This window comes from Crocodylus porosus, unplaced genomic scaffold (genome assembly GCF_001723895.1).
Source record: "Crocodylus porosus isolate Cpor-Errol unplaced genomic scaffold, CroPor_comp1, whole genome shotgun sequence".
Lineage (NCBI taxonomy): Eukaryota > Metazoa > Chordata > Crocodylia > Crocodylidae > Crocodylus > Crocodylus porosus.
Genome location: NW_017728939.1, coordinates 3,455,356 through 3,475,679, shown reverse-complemented (window position 1 = coordinate 3,475,679; position 20,324 = coordinate 3,455,356). Strand labels below are relative to the sequence as shown.

General features: G+C 44.8%; 1 protein-coding gene across 3 annotated transcripts in view; it reads right to left on the bottom strand.

Moving 5' to 3' along the window:
• Nucleotides 1-11,429: 11,429 nt before the first annotated feature.
• LOC109318421 (lethal(3)malignant brain tumor-like protein 4) overlaps nucleotides 11,430-20,324 on the bottom strand; it is a 93,874-nt gene continuing 84,979 nt past the window's right edge. For all 3 annotated transcript variants that reach the window (XM_019547663.1, XM_019547661.1, XM_019547662.1), the window contains exon 21: nucleotides 11,430-17,182. In XM_019547663.1, the coding sequence (XP_019403208.1) occupies nucleotides 17,054-17,182 (129 nt within the window). In that variant the 3' untranslated portion in view covers nucleotides 11,430-17,053. The remainder of the gene's footprint in view (nucleotides 17,183-20,324) is intronic.

Below are 20,324 nucleotides of genomic sequence, written 5' to 3'. Positions count from 1 at the left end.
GGTCACTGACCTTGGCTGGCACTCGCCACTCCCCCCACACCACCACTGACAGTGCCCGTGGCATCTGTGGGAGCTTCCCGCTCATTGCCACTGCACTCTTGATGCCGTGCTCCTGCCACCGCCAGAGCAGCCGTACCCCTCAGCCACCAGGGGCACGCTCCATCCATGCCCAGAATCGTACCGAGTTGTTCTTATATGCCCAGTGTGTCATCACCCAAGCCTTGTCCAATCCAGGAGGGCCACAGTTCAGTCTTTCTCCCAGCCAATCTGCCTAAAGCATCCTCTGTTTCCCCTGGTCAGTGAAGCCAGAGGGTTTTACATATTTCCTCCCAGATCCAGGCCCCAGCTTGCCACATGCTGAGCACATGGCCAGAGCAACAGGGGCCATCTTGCCCGTATCAAAATAGGCATAAACACAGAATACACAACCCCGTGTGTATATGTGTGGGTGTTACAGAGTATTACTTGTACCCCCCAGGAACTGTAGACATGGATTGCAACCTTCCTACCTTGCTGGAAGCTGAGGAGATGGTTGGCTTTTGGCTCTGGCATTGGAAATGCTGCTGATCAGAGAGGTCTTCATGCTTCTCCACTGAGAAGAGTTTGAGGAGGACTGATGGAGCTGCCATTCTCCTATGGCTCTGAAGTACCTAAGGGACACATAATCCCATGCTAAGTACAGCAACCAAGTCCTTTCCATGAGAAAGTGGAAGTGAGGACACCCATGCGTGTGTGCGCTAGGGCGGCCATCATAGCGGACATTGTGGTTTTCTGCTACTCGGTCCTCTATTGATATGAAACCTGATGCCTTTATGTCCTCTGTTTTTCTCTTCAAGAGAAAAAGTCTGCGTGGGGGAGCTGCACGGCTACATCAGGAGCCAGAAAACCTGCTCCCATGGGGGGGGGTCTCCCCCCTTCTCCACTGCAGAGGTGAGCACATTTCTCTTCAAGAGAAAAATAGAGGACATAAAGGGGCCTGGTTTCATATCAAGAGGACAACCGGACTGTCCTCTGTGGTGGCCACCCTAGTGTGCATGCATGTGGGGGATATGTGTATGAGGGAGAGAGTGTGTGTATGTGTGTGCGAGTGTGAATGCGAGGGTGTGAGCAACTGCGCCTTAGGAGCTGTTCCACACAGCTCAGTGTAAGTCAGGACATTTGTGTGGGGAAAAAACTGCCATGTTCCTGCAGCAACACTGCTGCTCCCAGCCCGGGGTGCAGAGATGTGCAGGTATTAAGTGTTACTCCTGAAGGACCCTCTCACTGCAGTTAAGTCCAGCTAATACTTTTTATTAAGTCTCAAAAAGAGCCAGTTTGAATTATGCACATGCCAGAGCAGAGGCAGTGTGGTGAAGCACTGGGGCAAGGGGCAGCCATGGAAACGCTTTGGCCAGCTACCAGAGCATCTTTTTGGAGGACCTCGGCCTCTGGTTCCCTCAGGGCACAGGCCCAGACCATTTCTCGCCCTGCTTTTTTCAGGGGCGGGGCGGAAGGAGGGGGTTATACCAGGATTTCTAGGTATCACATTTTGAGCCTACACTGCAAATATGCAGTGCAGAGAAACATTTTTTGTTCCCAGTGTGCCTCTTGCAGTGTCGTTCATCTGTAACCATTTCATACTTTTCCAAGCCCTTACAAGCTCTTGTGGCCTCTGTGGGCTGAGGCAGCAATGAGTTCCACCAACTAATTAGGTTAATTTTTCTGTCCCTATAGCTGGGGAGGAGACACGGCTGGAAAACAAGAATGTTGTTTCATGAAAAGCTGTCAAGCTCTTAACACTTTTGCTTGGAGACAGAGGCCTTCTGAAACTTTTCACAAATGAAGAGGAAGAGGACAACCCCTGCCGAGGACCAGCCGCCGGGCAGTGAGAGCACGCAGCTGAAGTACCTGCTCTGCCCGATTCTCAGCCATGGTGCAGGGGGGCGTGTGGTCCAAGGGATCTTAAGAGACATGCCAGTCAGATTCAATGGACTACACGCCACATCCTGCCTGAGTAACGACAAGTGGAAACAGAGCTCACTTTTTGTTGCCTTTGGGCTGCCATAAAATTTGTCCTCACTTTCCAGAGATGTACCCCAGCAATCTCCAGGGCACATCTGTGGAAAAGGGGAATTTGGGGTTGCACAGTTCCAGAGACACATCCTGGAGGCAAGGAACTTGTTGCCTCTTGTCCTGAAAGTTCAGTGAACTGTGTGTATTTTGCCCAATTGAGTGCGTCAGCTGTGCCAGGACACGTCCTGTTTTGAGAACACATCCTGCCCAACTGATCCACTTCATTTGGTGAGGTTTATTTCTAGCCTAAGGAATAAATTGCAGTTCTTTTTCCTTGGTTTCTGCTAGAGATAAGCCCCAGACCTAAATGCTACCCTCTGTCCCTTACCTCAAACTTCATGCCTTTGAAATTCAAAGCAGAAGACCCAACTTCAAGTTGCTAAGTTTTAAGACAGTGCGCTTACCAGTGGATCATCCTGCCTTGCTAATGGAGGAGTGATTCAAACACGGAAATACATACATGGTGAATCACATACATGGTGAATCACATCCACTGTCAACATAATAGAAGAGAGATATAATGTGCTAGGCTGGTGGAGGATAGATCATGGAGGAGCCTTCTCTGGCATCTGTAGCCACACCTGGAAGGCAGAAGCAGAAGCTGCTGAAACTTAGGGGCAGTCCAGGGAGGGCTGCTCTTGCTGAGCTCTATTTTTAGAGAATCGTAGAAAATGAGGGTTGAGAGGTACCTCAGGAGGTCACATCTAGTCCAATTCTCTGCTCAAAGCAGGACCATCACCAACTAGATCGTTCCAGCCAAGGCTTTGTCTAGTTGGGTCTTAAAAAGCTCCAAGGATGGAGATTCCACCACTTGCCTGGGTAACCTGCTCTAGTGCTTCACCACCCTCCTAGTAACAAAATTCTTCCTAATATCTAACCTAAACTTCCCTTGCTGCAACTTGAGACTGTTGTCATCTGTCACCACTGAGGACAGTCCGGCTCTGTCTTCTTTTGAACCCCTCTGCAGGTAGCTGAAGGCTGCTAATTAAATCCCCTCTCAGTCTTCTCTTCAGACTAAATACGCCAAGTTCAGTCAGCTTCTCCTCATCAGTCATGTCCCCCAGCCCCCAAACTATTTTTGTTGCCCTCCATTGGACTCTTTCCAGTTTGTCCACATCCTTTCTGTAGTGGGGGCCCAAAACTGAACACAGCACTCCAGATATGGCCTTACCAGTGCTGAATAGAGGGGGATAATCACTTCTCTGGACCTACTGGCAACACACCTACCAATGCAGCCCAGGATGCCGTTAGCCTTCTTGGCAACAAGGGCACACTGCTGGCTCATATTCAGCTTACATTTTCTATCTGGTTAGGGTAACATGATTGTTAGGCTGGCAAGGTACTAATTTTCAGAGCAGAAAGTAAATTCCATCCACAAACACATCTGCAGAGGTAAAAGTGTGGCTTATGTGCATTCTTTAAAGCACAACTGGTATTCAGAAAGCAAAAACGGGACTTTATTTGGCCAGTCTGAAAACAGGTCGCTTGTAAGTTATAAATGAGACACTCTTGCCTGGGGGCAGTCAAACAATAAATCATAAGTAAATGAGTCTGTCAGAGGACGTTTGGAAGTCCCTACACCATGACTTCTAAGCACTGAGGAATTGACACACTGTTAGTACAACCCCAAGTATGTTTCTTTGAGAAACAGCTGGAAATATTCCAGTAACAAATGTATGTCTCCAAACAGGAAATCTCTCTTTTATTTATGTTAACAGACCTGGGTGGTAACCAAATGAATAATGCAGAGAAGGGAATTGGAGAGAGGAGAAGTTATCATAAAAGAAATCAATAAACTTAGACTCTCCCTGGTGGTAACTTTATAAGAAACAAATTATTACTGGATGCTACAACTGAGGATGTAACAGTGCAGAAAACTGTGTTGTGTAGGAAACAGTCTATGTTCACGTTATAATGATCACAAGGGGCAGAACAGTCTCTGTCAGGATTATATTCTTCCTTTACTTTGTAACAGTAAAAGTAACAGACTTAATGTCATTTTTTTGTGCATTAAACAGAATAAAAACAACTGGAGGGAGAGAAAGGAAATGCACTTGATGGATAGAGTATGTCAAAGCTGCACTTTTTTCATTCTTTTCTTAAGAAGCCCCCTCATCGTTTCACCCTCCCAGTTGAGGATAGTTTGACTGCATTATAACAATGTTAGTTTTCACAGTCGCTGAGCTAGCAAGTGTTTTCATGGCTTGAAAATTTACAAACATGGGAAAAAAATAGGATTCTTGTGCAAGCAGCAGCACTGGAGCTCCTTGCTGCTGTGGTCAGACTGCTGGAAAGCTACTAAATGCTTTGGATACAGTCATGGGTGCTTGACGTGGGTCTCTTTTTGAGAACTGGTAATTCACCTTGAATTCTTATTGAATCTTACTGAAAACTGGGAACTGCAGCAAAAAAAAATTCATTTTTTAATGTGAATGGGTGAATCATGAACTCTAGCATTTAGCATCCTGAGAAAAGGAAGGATGGTGAGCAGCAGAGTAAGGACCCTGGATTTCAGCAAAGCAGACTTCGACTCGCTCAGGGAACTCATGGACAGGATCCCTTGGGAAGCCAGTCTGAGAGGGAGAGGAGTCCAGGGAAGCTAGTTGTACTTTAAAGAAACCTTACTGAGAGTGCAGGAACAAACCATCCCGATGTTCAGGAAGACTAGCAACTAAGGCAGAAGACCAGCTTGGCTTAACAGGGAACCCTTTAGTAAACAAAATCACAAAAAGGAAGCTTACAAGAAGTGGAAACTTGGACACATGACTAGGGAGGAGAATAAGAGCATTGCTCAGGCATGCAGGGATGAAGTCAGGAAGGACAAAGCGCAACTGGAGTTGCAGCTAGCAAGTGATGTTAACAGGGTAACGAGAAGGGTTTCTACAAGTATGTTGGTAGCAAGAGGAGGATCGGGGAAAGTGTGGATCCCTTACTGAATAGGGGAGGCAACCTTGCGATAGAGGATGCAGAAAAGGATGAAATGCTCAATGCCTTTTTCACTTCACTCTTCACAGGCAAGGTCAGCTCCCAGACTACTGCACCAGGGAGCACGGTTTGAGGAGGAGGCGAGCAGCCCTCAGTGGTGAAAGAACAGGTAGGGGCTGTTTAGAAAAGTTGGATGTGTACAGGTCCATGGGGCCAGATGGGATGCAACCAAGGGTGCTGAGGGAGTTGATTGATGCGACTGCAGAGCCACTGGCCATCATCTTTGAAAACTCATGGTGATCAAGAGAGGTCCCGGATCATTGGAAAAGGGCAAACATGGTGCCCACATTTAAGAAAGGGAAAAAGGAGGATCTAGGGAACTACAAACCAGTCAGCCTCACCTCAGTCCCTGGAAAATACGAAATGACTGACTCTGCGGATGTGAGGAAATCATTAGACATGGTATACCTTGATTTTAGCAAGGCTTTCAATACGATCTCCCACAACATTCTCACAGGCAAGCTAAGAAAGTACGGGCTGGATGAATGGACGGTAAGGTGGACAGAAAATTGACTGGAGCATCAGACTCAAAGAGTAGTAATCAATGGCTCAAAGTCTAATTGGCAGCTGGTATCAAGTGGAGTGCCCCAGGGGTTGGTCCTGGGGCCGGTTTTATTCAATGTCTTCATCAATGACCTGGAAGATGGCATAGCATGCACCCTCAGCAAGTCTGCAGATGACACCAAGGTGGAGGGAGTAGTAAATATGCTAGAGGGTAGGGATAGGATTTGGAGTGACCTAGACAAATTGGATGATTAGGCCAAAAGAAATCTTATGAGGTTCAACAAGGACAAGTGCAAAGTCCTGCACTTAGGATAGAGCAATCCCATGCACCAGTATAGATTGGGGGCTGACTGGCTGGGCAGCAGCTCTGCAGACAAGGACCTGGAGATTACAGTGGACAATAAGCTGAATATGAGCCAGCAGTGTGCCCTTGTTGCCGAGAAGGCTAATGGCATCCTGGGCTGCATTGGTAGGTGTATTGCCAGTAGGTCCAGAGAAGTGATTATCCCCCTCTATTCAGCACTGGTAAGGCCATATCTGGAGTGCTGTGTTCAGTTTTGGGCCCCCACTACAGAAAGGATGTGGTGGACAAACTGGAAAGAGTCCAGTGGAGGGCAACAAAAATAGTTTGGGGGCTGGGGGACATGACTGATGAGGAGAAGCTGACTGAACTTGGCGTATTTAGTCTGAAGAGAAGACTGAGAGGGGATTTAATTAGCAGCCTTCAGCTACCTGCAGAGGGGTTCAAAAGAAGACAGAGCCGGACTGTCCTCAGTGGTGACAGATGACAACAGTCTCAAGTTGCAGCAAGGGAAGTTTAGGTTAGATATTAGGAAGAATTTTGTTACTAGGAGGGTGGTGAAGCACTAGAGCAGGTTACCCAGGCAAGTGGTGGAATCTCCATCCTTGGAGCTTTTTAAGACCCAACTAGACAAAGCCTTGGCTGGAACGATCTAGTTGGTGATGGTCCTGCTTTGAGCAGAGAATTGGACTAGATGTGACCTCCTGAGGTACCTCTCAACCCTCATTTTCTACGATTCTCTAAAAATAGAGCTCAGCAAGAGCAGCCCTCCCTGGACTGCCCCTAAGTTTCAGCAGTTTCTGCTTCTGCCTTCCAGGTGTGGCTACAGATGCCAGAGAAGGCTCCTCCATGATCTATCCTCCACCAGCCTAGCACAGCTACGCTCTTCTATTATGTTGACAGTGGATGTGATTCACCATGTCCATGCCCCCACCTTGCTGAAAAGCTTTTGATGTCTTCTAGGAAAATTTGAGTCTCTCAAGAGACAGAATTGCATGCATATTGCTTATAGCAAGCCTGAGGCTTAGCTGAACCCCAGGGGATTCTGGGAGGAATGAGGACTCTCTTGAGGCTGAGGTTGAACCCGATGCACATCAGAATTTGAATCCATAAAGCAAGTCCTTGTGTCTTACTGAGGGGTTGTCAGAGAAGAGTCTGTGGACTGTGTGATCAAAGGATGAACAGCTGTCAACTTTTGTGCTACACCACGAGTCACGCATGTCACTGCTACTTTTTCCTCTATGCTGTTAGAAGAGGTGTGCAGGAGGCAGGAACCTAGTCACGGTACACCTAAGAGGCATGGAGGAGCTTTTAGAAAATTGAGATGAGGGTGTTAGGGGAGCCTGGGCGTTAAAGTCAAATGGTAACAGCTGTCTGAGAGCTAATCTATTTTACTGGAGCAGCCAGACTATTCCCAAGGTCAGATACTTTCCAAAGACCACCAGTCAAAGCTGGAGAAGAGACCTGGAACATATTTATGCAGTGATGCCCATCAGTTGTCATCCACTATAAACTGGAGTTAATACGAAAGCTCCCCAAGAGAAGCAAATTTTCTGCAATAACTTTTCTACAGCAAGGGGCAATGACCCACCACTATGAATGAAGCCCTCAGCGAGGCAGTTGCAGCCAGGATGAGGCCCCTTAAGTTGACCAGCACCAGACCACAACTGGCAGAGTTTTGATCAAAACACAACTCACAAGATGAAGGACCTTCCAACAGCCGGCATGCTTGTCACTGTGATGCGATTGACACACACAGGAGTCACTGGACTCAGGCTCTTCATGAACAAGACACCTTCCACTGGTCAGAACATCCAGGGGCTGGCAGCATCCCTGACCCTTTCTTCCTCTCTTGTGCTGAACGTCATTTCTCTTCTAAAAGCAACAACAAAAATAGTGTCCCAACTGGCTTCTCAGGATTGGTGACTCTGGTAACACTTTGTATCCACTCCTTACCTGCAAGATCCAACCCAGAGCATGAGGGGTCTGATGCTACGTTTCTGTAGTTGGCAGGGGGATAAACCAACCTCTCTGTCTGATGAGAAGTCAAATTCTACATGCTGTCACTCCAGTTTCAAGTATAAGGCTCTGGGATTTATATATGTGTAACAGTGAACACAGTTGGCCCCTATTATCCTGTCTGATTTCCTATTACAACTTGATGTCCTTTAAGGGCTCTTTGTTACTAACCCTTGGATTTGCTAGAAAGCGTCTGTGCCTCCTTGCTACGTTGAAACTGCACGAGTAACCCTCAATGGGTTTAGTTTAAAGGGGGAATTTGATGAAGGGCCTAGTAGCTATGAAAAAATTGGATTACATTTTTTTATTTAAGAAGATTAAATATGCAGCAGAACTTTGTAACAATATAATCATCTCCTATATAGAGATCTCCAAAAGCTTTATGAATGTTAATTTAAATTCCCAACACCCTTTAATTAAATGGTAAAAACCCTGCAGTTGGAGTAGGGTTTTAGATTTTAGTACAGCTGCTACTCATAATTCTTGTTAGATCAGTTGATTTCAAGCCCTGATGATGAACCAGGTGTGAATTACAATGTGACCTACCCCATTTTGCTTCTACAAAGTACAGGTTTCCATCCATTTATGCTGTACATGCATTCAAACTTGCATAAAGCGAACCCACTTTACAATGCAACAAATAGGGATAGGTTCCATGGTGGTGAGGGAGGGAGGGAGGGAGGTTGGGACTAGGGAAGGGGCAGGGGGAGGGGTGCCGCTCCTGGGGTTGCACAAGGTAGCAAAGCAGAGGGAACAGAGTGGCACTCACCCCAGCCCCGGCTGCAGCGGCCCCGGGACTGACCAGTGCCAGCTGCCTGCACCATGCTTCGCCTGTCCCCACTCACCTCTGCTCCTGGGCTGTGTCGTGCCCTGGTGCAGGCAGCTGGTGTCAGCTGCTCCCAGGGCCGGGGTGAGTGGGTCCATGGCCCTTTCTCCTCTGCGCACAGACTTACCTGTTGGGCAGGGGGGCATCTATGGTGATCGCATAAGGGTGAATTTACCTCGCATATTATGAATGATGGGTCTAAATATGCTCATCATATGAGAGCAAATTCACACATAAAGAACCCGCATAAATTGAGGGAAACCTGTACTGGAAGAAATACTGTTCTGAACTGAACATTTTTAATTATAAATACTCAGCTCTGGCAGCTGCAGTTCTCAAAAGCGCACCTCCCTTGGAATCATGCAACATGAACTCATTGCTCACAATGCTGCAGCATCTCTAACGTGACACGAAAGAACAAAGTGTTCGGACCACTGGGATTTGAATCTGGAGCACGCAAGCCAATAGGCATAGCTTAAGCCTTTAAATCCCACTAGGCAACTGGTCAGACACCCGCCCCAGCCCAGTCTTGTCCCTCCCATAAGGATACTGATGAGGAGTCAGGTGACCAGAAGGAACGTATAGACACTGTGAGCCCAAGGGGAAAGGGTGGGGGGGCTATAAAACCCCTCTTACTTCCTGTGCAACTTGTCCCAGCAATATTGCTTGCATGTGTGCTCCTTGGGCCTCTGCCTTGCTCCAGCTGGATCCCAGCCTCACCATAGTCTGTTTGGACCTACTGGCTCTGATCTACCTCCTGTCCTGATACTGCCTCAACCCTTGGCCTGAAGACCCAGGCTGTGACTATAGGATTCTGGCCTGCCTATGGTAATTCACTGAGTGACTGCCTTCACCATTTCAAAGCTGGAGATGGCGCACAGCAAGAGGCATGCACTACTGCTATCTGGATGTCAGAAGCATCACACATCTCGGAGACCAGCGTGCTACATGGCAGTTCAGCAGGAGCCATCACAGCTAGGCCAGGGTCCACAAACACGCGGCACCCTAGCAGCACGTTTCAAGTTCAAATCAGCACCCAGAGAGCTATTTATATACACAATTTACTGCCAGATTTCCTGTGGGCAGGGTTCCCATAAAGAATGAAGATATCTCCTGGCTCCTGGGGTTTCAGGCCACGGGGGTGGTAGTCTGCTGACTATTTTGTCTCAACTTGGCAGTGTTACTCTCCTAAATCGCAGTGGGGTCAGCTCAGGACAGCCACAGCTTAGTGTAAATGCTGCTCTGCTAGGCTGAAGTTTCGGGAAAGACAGAATGTTTAAGATGTTTTAGTTGGAGACTCAATTAGATGCAATCTGTAAATCAATTAGATGCAATCTGGTTAGCATCAGTTTAGGGACAGCAATCAGAGACAAAGTTCAAAAGAGCATGCATCTGCCATGGCAGGGGCATCAAATTTACAGGCTATGGGAGAAGAAAATCCATGTATACTTGCACAGAATACTCCATCAATGCAAACAGAGATATGGGGCACGTCTTCATATGCTATTAATGCAATATAGGAATCCTAGCCCAACTAGGGGATCTCTGGCAGCTGCCCCAGTAGCAGGGCAAGTCCTAGCCAGCTTCCTGCTGGGCAGGGAATCCTCCCCTGGCAGGGGGCTCCCTGGCAGCTGCCCCACAAGCAGGACAACTCCCAAGACAACTGCCCCTGGCTGAGTGGGGAAGCAGAGAGCTCCCCAGTCTCAGTGCTGCTCCACTCCTGGCTCCTGTGGGGAGCTGGGAGCTGAGCAGGGCCAGGACTGGGGACAGAGAACTTCCCCCATCCCCTGTGGCTCTCTGCTAGTGTGGCTGACAGGGAGCAAATTTGCTCCCAGTCAGCATCTACACGAGCAGTACCCTGCAGTTAATTTAATATCTATATTTACAGGTACTAGCTAACTGCACAGTAGACATATTTACTGCACAGTAAATGCCACACACGTAGATGGTGATGCTTTAGTGTGCAGTAGATTAGTCGTGCAGTAAAGCATCTTGTGTAGATGTGCCCAAAGGTGCATACATTTGCTGACAGGATACCAAAGTTGTTCTTCAACAAGGAGTCTGATGAAGATTCTTAATGGAATGAGATGTTGAGGATATTGAAAAGAATATCGATAGTCCAATGTGCTGACAAAACACACACGCGCCAGGCAAAGTTCCAAGAGCCCTGAAAAATAAAGCAAAAGCAAACCTAGATGCTGCAGAGCATCCACCAGACATCAACTAACTCAATTTAAGATCTGGCTGCTGGAATGAAACCAAACAAGCTAAAGGTTTAAATAGATCCAAAAAAGGCTACAGTGACTGAGCACAAATACCACCCACCAGATGGGAACAGTTATGGGAGTTATGTTTCAGCATCAAAATGCCTGTTTTTAGTACTGTAAAGTCCAGCTTCAACTGAGAAAGTACAAGAGTCGGCACTTTCAACTTCCCTTCTGGTGGGAATAAGGACCAGCAGCTGCCCTTCAGCCTGCCTCAGTCTTTGAGCTATACCAAAGTCTTTGTCTCAGAGGTCTTTAGCTCTCCATTAGCAGAAGCAGCTGTTGATCTGCTGATTTGGTCTGACTGATCAAAACCATGCTGCAACGTATCTAAAAACCTGAATTTGAATAAGGACAATCCAAAATGAACTTATGAAATTCTCTCTCACATAGAGAAAAAGGAATCTAACAAGGCAGTAAGGCAGGCAGAAAAAATGTACAACTAGAAGGACCATAAAAGATATTCACACTGATGTTAGCAAGTCCTCAGTGATCTGTAACACAGTAAGTACTCCAACCATAGCAGTGCCTCACAACAATACAAAATGCTGGGATGTCTGGGAAGAGAAACATTTCAGGGATCAAAAGTTGTCAGAAGGGAACAATCAAAATATTTCAGGATCAAAAGCCTAAATATTTTGATTGACACTAATTCCCATGGTATGGATGATGTCCTTTTACATGAAGGCTACCTTGAACAGAACTAGGGGTGGAAAAAAGGCAAAAAGTGATAGTAACTGCCACTTTCATCCAATTCAGAGAGAGGGAGACAAGAAATAAAGCCCATTTCTTTTAAACCAACACTCGTTTGTACAGTCCCTTAATACAATTAACTCAGAAAGAATCCATTGCCTTGGAACATGTATATTAATTTATTCCCATTTCCAGAGGAAAGCATTTGGTGGTAGGTCAATGTCCAACATGTAGCAGCTAGCATCAAAGGTTCAAGTATTTTTTGGTTTTAAAAAGCAAACAAGTTTCAAACACTGAACTGAAAACCTTGCCACAAATCTCCATCCCCCCCTTTCCAGTTCAAGTAATATAAGTTTCAGAAATAAACCAGCTCATCACATGATGGAGAGAATGTCAAAAACTTTAAAGCTTTATGTGGTATAAATCCCTTAGCAGGGCATGAAAGCAGCAGGCAGGAAATCTTCTACAGCTGAACTTGCTTATCCCCTGGGCTGGTTTTTTTTCTTTGGTTGTACAGTTTTTGCTATCAGTGTTGCTGAATGCTTCTCTCTAACATTAATGCGATTCATTACCCAGAGCAGAAATTTTCTACCATTGGATTACAAGGCTGATGATTTGTGATGGCACAGAAATATTTAAACAGGACACTCTGGTTAGGCAAATAAAAGAAATAAAACCCTGAATTTTGGAGCTCTGAAAAGGGATGGGGAAGGAAAAAGGAATGCAATATGCTGAGCAAGTAGCACAGAACAATCATTTGGAATCTATATATGTTTTCCTTTGCCTGCTTGGGTCATGTCTAATAGTTTTACAGATCTGGCTTGTTTTGGGTGCAATAGATTTGTCCTTTTTTTCAAATGGATTTTGTCTTTCAGAATTGAAGTTCTGATGGGCTGTCAGTTAACCTGTCCTGATGTGTGTTTGCGAAACCCTCTAAACCAAGTAAAAATAACTACTTCCAGATGTATTGAATGGAGAGCCCAACCTTTTTTGCTTCCTACTTTAAAGTGCAGTTTTTTTAAAACTAATAAACAAAAGTAAATCAAACATGTTTTTCAGGCTTCTTGCTTAAATACCCATTTCTCAATCATCATATAAATGTATGAAATGGCTTTTCACTGGTGGCTGGCTGTATTGTCTCACACACATCACATAATACAGGAAACAAATTAAACTTGCTAATGACATGGATGTGAATTGAAAAATGACTAATGTGACATCTCCAGCCAATAAATTCCTAACTCTCAGGGGTGAACAGGGAGTTAAAAGATGGGGTGGGGATTTGTGCCTTATTAATGTCTTGCTTTTTTAGCATTCCAGTAAAGACACTGGAAATACGAAGGCAAAAAGATTTCTGATTTCAACTACTTTAAAAAGTTGATTTTATTTAAAATTGGTACATTTGGAAGGATTTAAGAGCTAGCAAGAGGTGCATGTGTTCTTGCTTCCTCTGTAAAGACGATTACCAGATTAGAAAAAAAAAGGCCCAAGAAGCCTATTCCTCCTCCTCCCATCCATAAAGAATTCCCTGCTGGAAGCTTACACTACTGCTCTGCTGGAAAAAACTCCAGGCAGATATAAATTATTTTCTTTGTTCAAGCTGGCTAGGAGGCCTGCAGGATTAAAGACCTAACTTCTATTTGAATAATGTTAGCATGAGACTCTTGTTGCTTGCTTCACTAATTTTCTTTACTTTAATACATATATAGTATTTATGGCAGCTGAGACTGACTTTCATCATTCATGATCTTCAGCTGGTTAAAAATTAAAAGTTAATTTGTAGCGGGACCTGTTCGCACTAGGAGCTCAATTATGCTGGGTGCCACAGAAATACATGCACACAATCACAGTAAACAAAACTGGTGAAACAAGCAACGACACTCTGAAACTACCATTTTTTGCTGGGAACAACCTGCTGTCTCCACTGAAATTTTCAAAGACAGGAGGTAAAAGAGAATATAAAGGAGCTGTTCATTAACACTGAGTGCACATTCATCAGTGCATCTCAAAGCTCTTCCCACAGATGGGTATTATCATGGCTTTACAGATGGGGAGACTGAAGCACAGAGATTTGCTGTAATTTGCCTAAAACCATTCAAACAAAGCAGAGTCCTGTGCCCCTCAGTTTTCCGCTCTAATGTAAATAATTCTGCCACACCTAAAACGTGTATTGCATCAGTGCGTAAGATGTGTTGCTAGTGATTCCAGTTACGGAAATACTTTGCTTTAGCAAAGATCACTGTAAAATAAAAATCTGAACCCTAAAAAAGATGTCCATTATATTTTATGTCACCCCAGAACATCTCCCTACAGGGCAACCGTGTGTTCTGAATATGAGATGTGGTTCTTTGGTGATTAATTCCTGTTTTTACATTAGAAATGTACTTGTTTTGTCCAGTGCACATCTGTCTCAGCACCATAAAGCTGCATTCAATTACTAAACCCTGCTATAGGGATCTCTGCAGAACACTGTCTCTGATTAACCCTCATTCACAGCAGAACATGTGTGTGGAAGTCTTAGGCCCCTGGCAGATGTTAAAATAACTGCATGATAGGATCTAATCCCCGATTCCAACAACTGCACAACCTGCTATGGCATACATGCATGGTAAGATGCACAATTTTGGGAATCAGGGAGTATCTAATCATGCAACTGCCAGAAGCCCAGGTCGGCCTGCCCACTGGGAGCCTTTGGTCCCTGGCCCCCAGCAGCCTGGGCTCCCACTGCTGGAAGCAGGTGGGCTGAGGCAGCTTCAGGCCCAGTTGAAGACCTGGGGCTGCCCTGGGGGCTGATACCAACTGACTGTCAGCATTGGGCTACTTGGAAACCTGGGACTGAATAGGGCTGGTTCTGACAATCTGCTTACTGTCAGCATCAGGTGCCAGATGGCCCCAGTCCAGGGACATGCTATGCATTCAATTTAAGGTGCAATACAAACCAGCCGCAAAGATGGATTGTGTGGGCAATCTCTTTATGGCTGCTTTGCCATTTTATGGCACCTTATATTGGGTGAATGTATGGCACTGTTGCCATTTATAGTGTGGTTAACATGTTAATTTCCTATCTACAACAAAAATAGAAAGTAGGGAGACATACTGCTCCTTATATTAATCCAAGACAGATTCAGCAGCTTGGATTCCACTCTATTTATAAATTTTAAAGGACTTAGTAACTGTATGAAGGTTACAAAGACCTGGCTCAGAAGCTGAAAAGTTGAAACATGGATCTGGAGGGGGTGTGCCTGGAAGACCAACAGTTTTCCTGACATTTGTCATATGGCTGTGTTTAAAGCATTATCAATAAATGTGTTTAAAGCATTATCAATAAATTATGTAGTTTTTACAGTAGCGTAGGACTGAGGCTAAGGCCACAACACCTGTGATAGCCACCCCTCATACAAGAGGTATTTTTCTGCAGAGCCTTGGGTGATTCATATTTCCTCTTCCTGGGCTTCAGTGGTGTTTCCCTCACTTTGACAGCGGCATGACACAGGTAACATACCACCAGTACCACTACTGCATTCAGAGTGTTCACTCACACATATACGTTATGTAGAGGTGTCAGTCATGCTCCACCCCAATCTCCTTAAATGAAACAGAAGGAGGGTTTATCTGGATAAGATAGACCCTAAGGGCCTCTGTGAACACACCCTTGCCCCCAGGCTATTTTCTGGTCCATACCAGGGCCAGAGATGGAGCCACCATCTGTGATACTGCAAGGCATGGAAAGAAACATCTAACAGAGCCCTAGAAGAACGGCAGAAATTAACTCTCTATAATCAAAGGAGATTTCTGTTTGTTTGTAAAGAACTGTGCATTCTTGTCACGTTCTGGATATCATACAAGAGTCTCTTTAAAATTATACTGTAACTTTTGGAAGAGAAGGAAACATTAATCAATATCCTATTGTTACAAAAGGGTACCAATTGCTACACATGTGCATAGGGACACTGCTACAAGCTTTGCCCCCTCCCTGATACAGGTATAACCTGTTCCATTATTATAGACAAGCTAGTTCCCTTTTTTTAACATCTGTCTTCCTCCTAAAGTGCTCAGAAGGCCTGTAAGGGGCTGCCCAGCTTTGTTCCCATTCTCTCTGGGCAGGAATCTCACCCCTACGCACATTTTACTTACCTTTTCCCCTTCATTCAAAACCTCATCCTCATCCAACCAGCCTTCTCTGTCCCTTTTGTCTACAGCTCCAAGGTGCTGAAGCTCTGTCATGGCAGCTTACTCTCTCAGGTAGAAGAACAGGCCTTGGGAGGCTGAATTTGATAATGCTGTAGCCATTTGTGAGCTTCAGCTTCTCAAGACAAACCAAAACCGAATGTGTAGAAGGCCCTGTTCATATTGGAAGCAAAACTATGCTCTATAAAAGTGAGTTTAAACTTGCCTATTACTAGTATGATACTACCCTTAAGGTGAAAAGGGTCTTGGTGAGACAACCAAATTCATGCATACTCTCTCCCATGTCCTCAAACAAGATCTTCATAGTACAAAGATTCATGGGAAATGCTAGGAACAATTTATACAGGCATGATCCACACATTCAGTAGAAGTTTGTTCTCAGTTGCTGGCCCATTTTAAAAACAGAACTGCCTCCAATCACTGGCCTGTCTGAAAATAGATTTCGCTTCACTTGCATGCTGGAAGGAAATCTTTTAAAAAGACTCTGCATTTAGAGTCTGGAGCATAACATACTGAGCTGGCAGCCTGAATCGGAAAGCGGTAGTCCTTTGCTGCCAAATATAAATGTAAACCGTCACGGTGTGGAAGCCATTTGGACCCCCAGTGGTGCAGTTCTGTTGGATAGTATGCATCTCCTTAGCAGAGAGTATGAAGCAGCCAAGAGCACAGGATACATTATGATATTTTAAAACAAGTCTGGAAAGGTCAGCAGCTGATTCCTAGTGGCGAGGAATTTGCATGCACTACTCTGAAGTGCACTCCTTTCCCTTTCAGTCTTCTTGTCCCCACCCCCAAAGTTTTATATACATCAAACACGCTGGTGATCAATCAGACTCTCTTTCAGGCACTATTGTTGGACAGAACTGTCAGTTTGCTTGAGATTTCAGCTCCACCAATAGCATCACCCTGTTTCCCCTTATAATTGGAGGTTTCTTCTGGATCTCAAAGAGATTTTATATACCAAAAAACCCGAGTCAATTAGAAAATATAAACATCTCCTCTTCTTGGAAGTGAAACTGCCCCCATTCCAAATTGAGGCAAGATTGTTACATCTTCAAATTTCTTTCAAAAGGTTCCACTTTAAGTCAGTCTGAAGTGTGATCAGGCCACTGCCTCACAAATGTCCCAGTCCACCTATTCAGTACGTTGCAATGAGGACACTGAACTCTGAGGCCTTCATACTCTATATTGACCCTTTGGTCCTATATCAGGGAGATCCTTTCAGTCTTCTTCAGCAGATTTGAACATGAGAATGGCATTGTAGATTTTCAGTGCAGGACCCAGCTTGATGCTCAGTATTTTAACTATGTCAGTCTGGTTCAGAAGCAGAAAGGCTTCACCATCTATCTGCTGTAGAAGGGAAAAAACAGTATATAATGAGTGTTATCACCTAGATATTGTCTTGATTCCATTCCCCCTCTCTTGGATTTCAATTAAATAAAGAAAATGTATTTAGAGCAAATGAAAGAAAACAGCTTGAAAGACTGAAATCTTATATTTGTCCATAGGTCTTGTATTCACAGCAGACCAGTACAAGTTTCTAAGGCATACTGCTCCCCTTCCATATATCCCAACCCTAATGTCTAGGGCCCATCTCTGGAAGCGAAAGGGGCAGTGTGTGCTGAATTCTGATGTCAAGGTTGCTGGTAAAGGTAGAAGTTGGCATCTGTTACAATGGTGGTCTACATTCCCTAGGAACTATACTGAAGTTTAAAAAATCCTATTTTAAAAGCTTACCAGCCATCAAGAATCCCAGAAATGATTAAAAAACAGAAATCAGACACCAGGTCTGTGAAATACAGTAGACAGGTCTACACGTGTACTTTAATGTGCAGTAGCCTATTTTATTGTGCATTAGAGCGTCATGGTAAAAAACGTGCTAATATGCTAATGCACAGTAAACTTAGGCCACTGTGCATTAAGCATCACTAAAAAAACACGAGCTTTTACTACTGCACATTAGGGGAGCTTAATGTGCATTTAGTTAGTACCTCATGTTAGAGGTACTGAATTTAATGCGCAGCAGCAAAAGCGCATTAATGACTGTGTAGATGCACCCAGTAAGAGGCAAGTCAAACAGGATGATCAATAGGTGCTACCCAAGCACTGTGGCATCACGTTTGGCTGGGAACAATAAAAATCATCATTTTCTGCTACAGTCATAACAAACTGCTATTGAACAGAGCTTCTCAGCCTGTTAGACTAGCCAGGGCAACAGCCAACAGAGCACATAAAACTGTGACGTGCATCAGCAGATGTGTCGCCAATATATCCAAGGTGCTCCTCCCTCTCTATAAGTCGTTGGTGAGGCCACAGCTGGAGTACTGCATCCAGTTTTGGGCACCCCACTTCAAAAAGTAGGTGGACAAGCTTGAAAGGGTGCAGAGAAGGGCCACCTGCATGATCAACGGCCTGGGGGACAGGGCCTTATGAGGAGAGACTTCGGGATCTGGGCTCATTCAGTTTGGGTAAAAGAAGGCTGAAGGGCGACTTCATAGCCGCCTACAAATATGTCGACAGAGAACATCAGGATCTGGGAGAGCAACTTTTCAGAAAAGCACCCCCTTGGAGGATGAGGACCAATGGGCATAAGGCAGTTGGGAACAAGTTTAAGCTAGACATATGGAAAAACTTCTTTTCTGTCTGGGTAACTGGAATTTGGAACACACTTCCAGCAGGGGTGGTGCAGTCGCCATCCCTGGCGCTGTTCAACAGGAGGCTGGACAAGCACCTTGTTGAGCTTGTTTGAGCCCAATTACCTCCTGCGAATGGCAGGGGACCGGACTTGGTGATCTTACAGGTCTCCCTTCTGGTACTTCTTTTCTATGATTCTATGTAAAGCTGGAGGAGCTCTGACTTGCTGACCGCCCCCCGTGTGTTTTGGTTACAGCTGCTGAAGCCTTACAGCTAAGGAATCATTTGCAGTGATTGAACATCTGGGCAGTCTGGCAAGCACGCCCATAAACACAGAGACTCCATTTAAAAAAAGGAAAACAAAAGAAGTTAAGAAAATTGGTTTCAGCAGCATAAAATGGGATTCTTTAATCTGAGGAGGAGAGATGATAGGTAAATGAAACAATGAATGGTAGGGAGAAGATAAACTGTCTGATCCTATGTATATGTTTTCAAAAGATGAGAGGTAATTAGCTGTGTAAGAGTGTGAGGACTTCAAGTAAATTGAAAGGAAGCATATTGAAAACCAATACAGGTTTCCCTCGCTTTATGCTGTACATGCATTCCAGGAAAACAGTGCATAACTCAAATTTGCATAAAAGGAACCCACTTTACAAAGTAACAAATAGAGATACATTCCAAGACCTCAACTGTACTGATCCCCAAATCCATTTCTACCGCTTTTACAAGACAATTTTGGTACTCGCCAACAGCAGAGAGGAGTAGGAGATAAACTAGCGGGACACTCAGAAGCCATAATGGGGAAGGCAACTACAGAAACACGTGTCGCAGACAACAAGCAAGACACACAGATCCACACAGGAGACCATATTTTGGTGTGCGTCACTCTCACAACGCACTGCACAAAGCAGATGACTGCAGGCTTCCACCACATTGGTCGCATAAGAGCGAATTTACCTCACATATAGCAATTTTTTGTATAAAAGGGGTCACTGTGTAAGAGTGAATTCACACATGCAGAACCTGCATAAAGCAAGGGAAACCTGTACAAGGCAACAGTTTTTTAATGCAACATGTATTTAGGCCATGGAACTTCTTGCCACTAGATAACACTGAATGCAAGAGTTTTTAATAAGAATAGTCACAGCTACCCTAGAAATGATAAAGACATAACTCGTATAAACCCCTAACGCTTCAGGGCAGAAGCAAAATATTAATAAACAAAGACAAGGAAGAGATTTTTTCCCTGTGGGCCTTTACTACGTACATGTCCATTACTAAGAACTGATGCTAGTAAACATTAGAAGCAGAATACAGATTAGACAGGGCACATTTCTGCTCCAGGAAGACAAATCTTATGTTCCTATTATTCTGCCAACTAGAAATATTTTTGCATTTTAACAACTGGTTGATCAGTATATAGCTGCCTAACTGGATGGGACAGACATATGGTATGGCACAGAACCAGGAGCCAGCAGATTCATTTCTATTCCACCTTGACCACAAACTCAAGTGCAATCTTGAGTAAGACATCTGACCTCCATGGCCCTTATTATCTACACCTTCAAAGCAGGAAATACAGCAATGCTCCCTAACAACCAAGCAGTCAGTTATTTTATTCATTTGTGTTTGTAAGGTGCTTAAATACTGAAGTACTGAAAGGAGTGTAATACAAATTATTTTGGGGGGGGAAATGTTGCTTAAATAAACTAAATCTAGAGCACGTGTCAGAAACCTATGATCCATGGTCCAGGATCTGGCCAACAAAGAGGTTGGATTTGGCCTGGGAATCAAGTGGCCGGCAGCTGTGCCAAGCCACCTGTCCCCTCCACAGCATCCCCTTTTGTAGCTCTCGTGC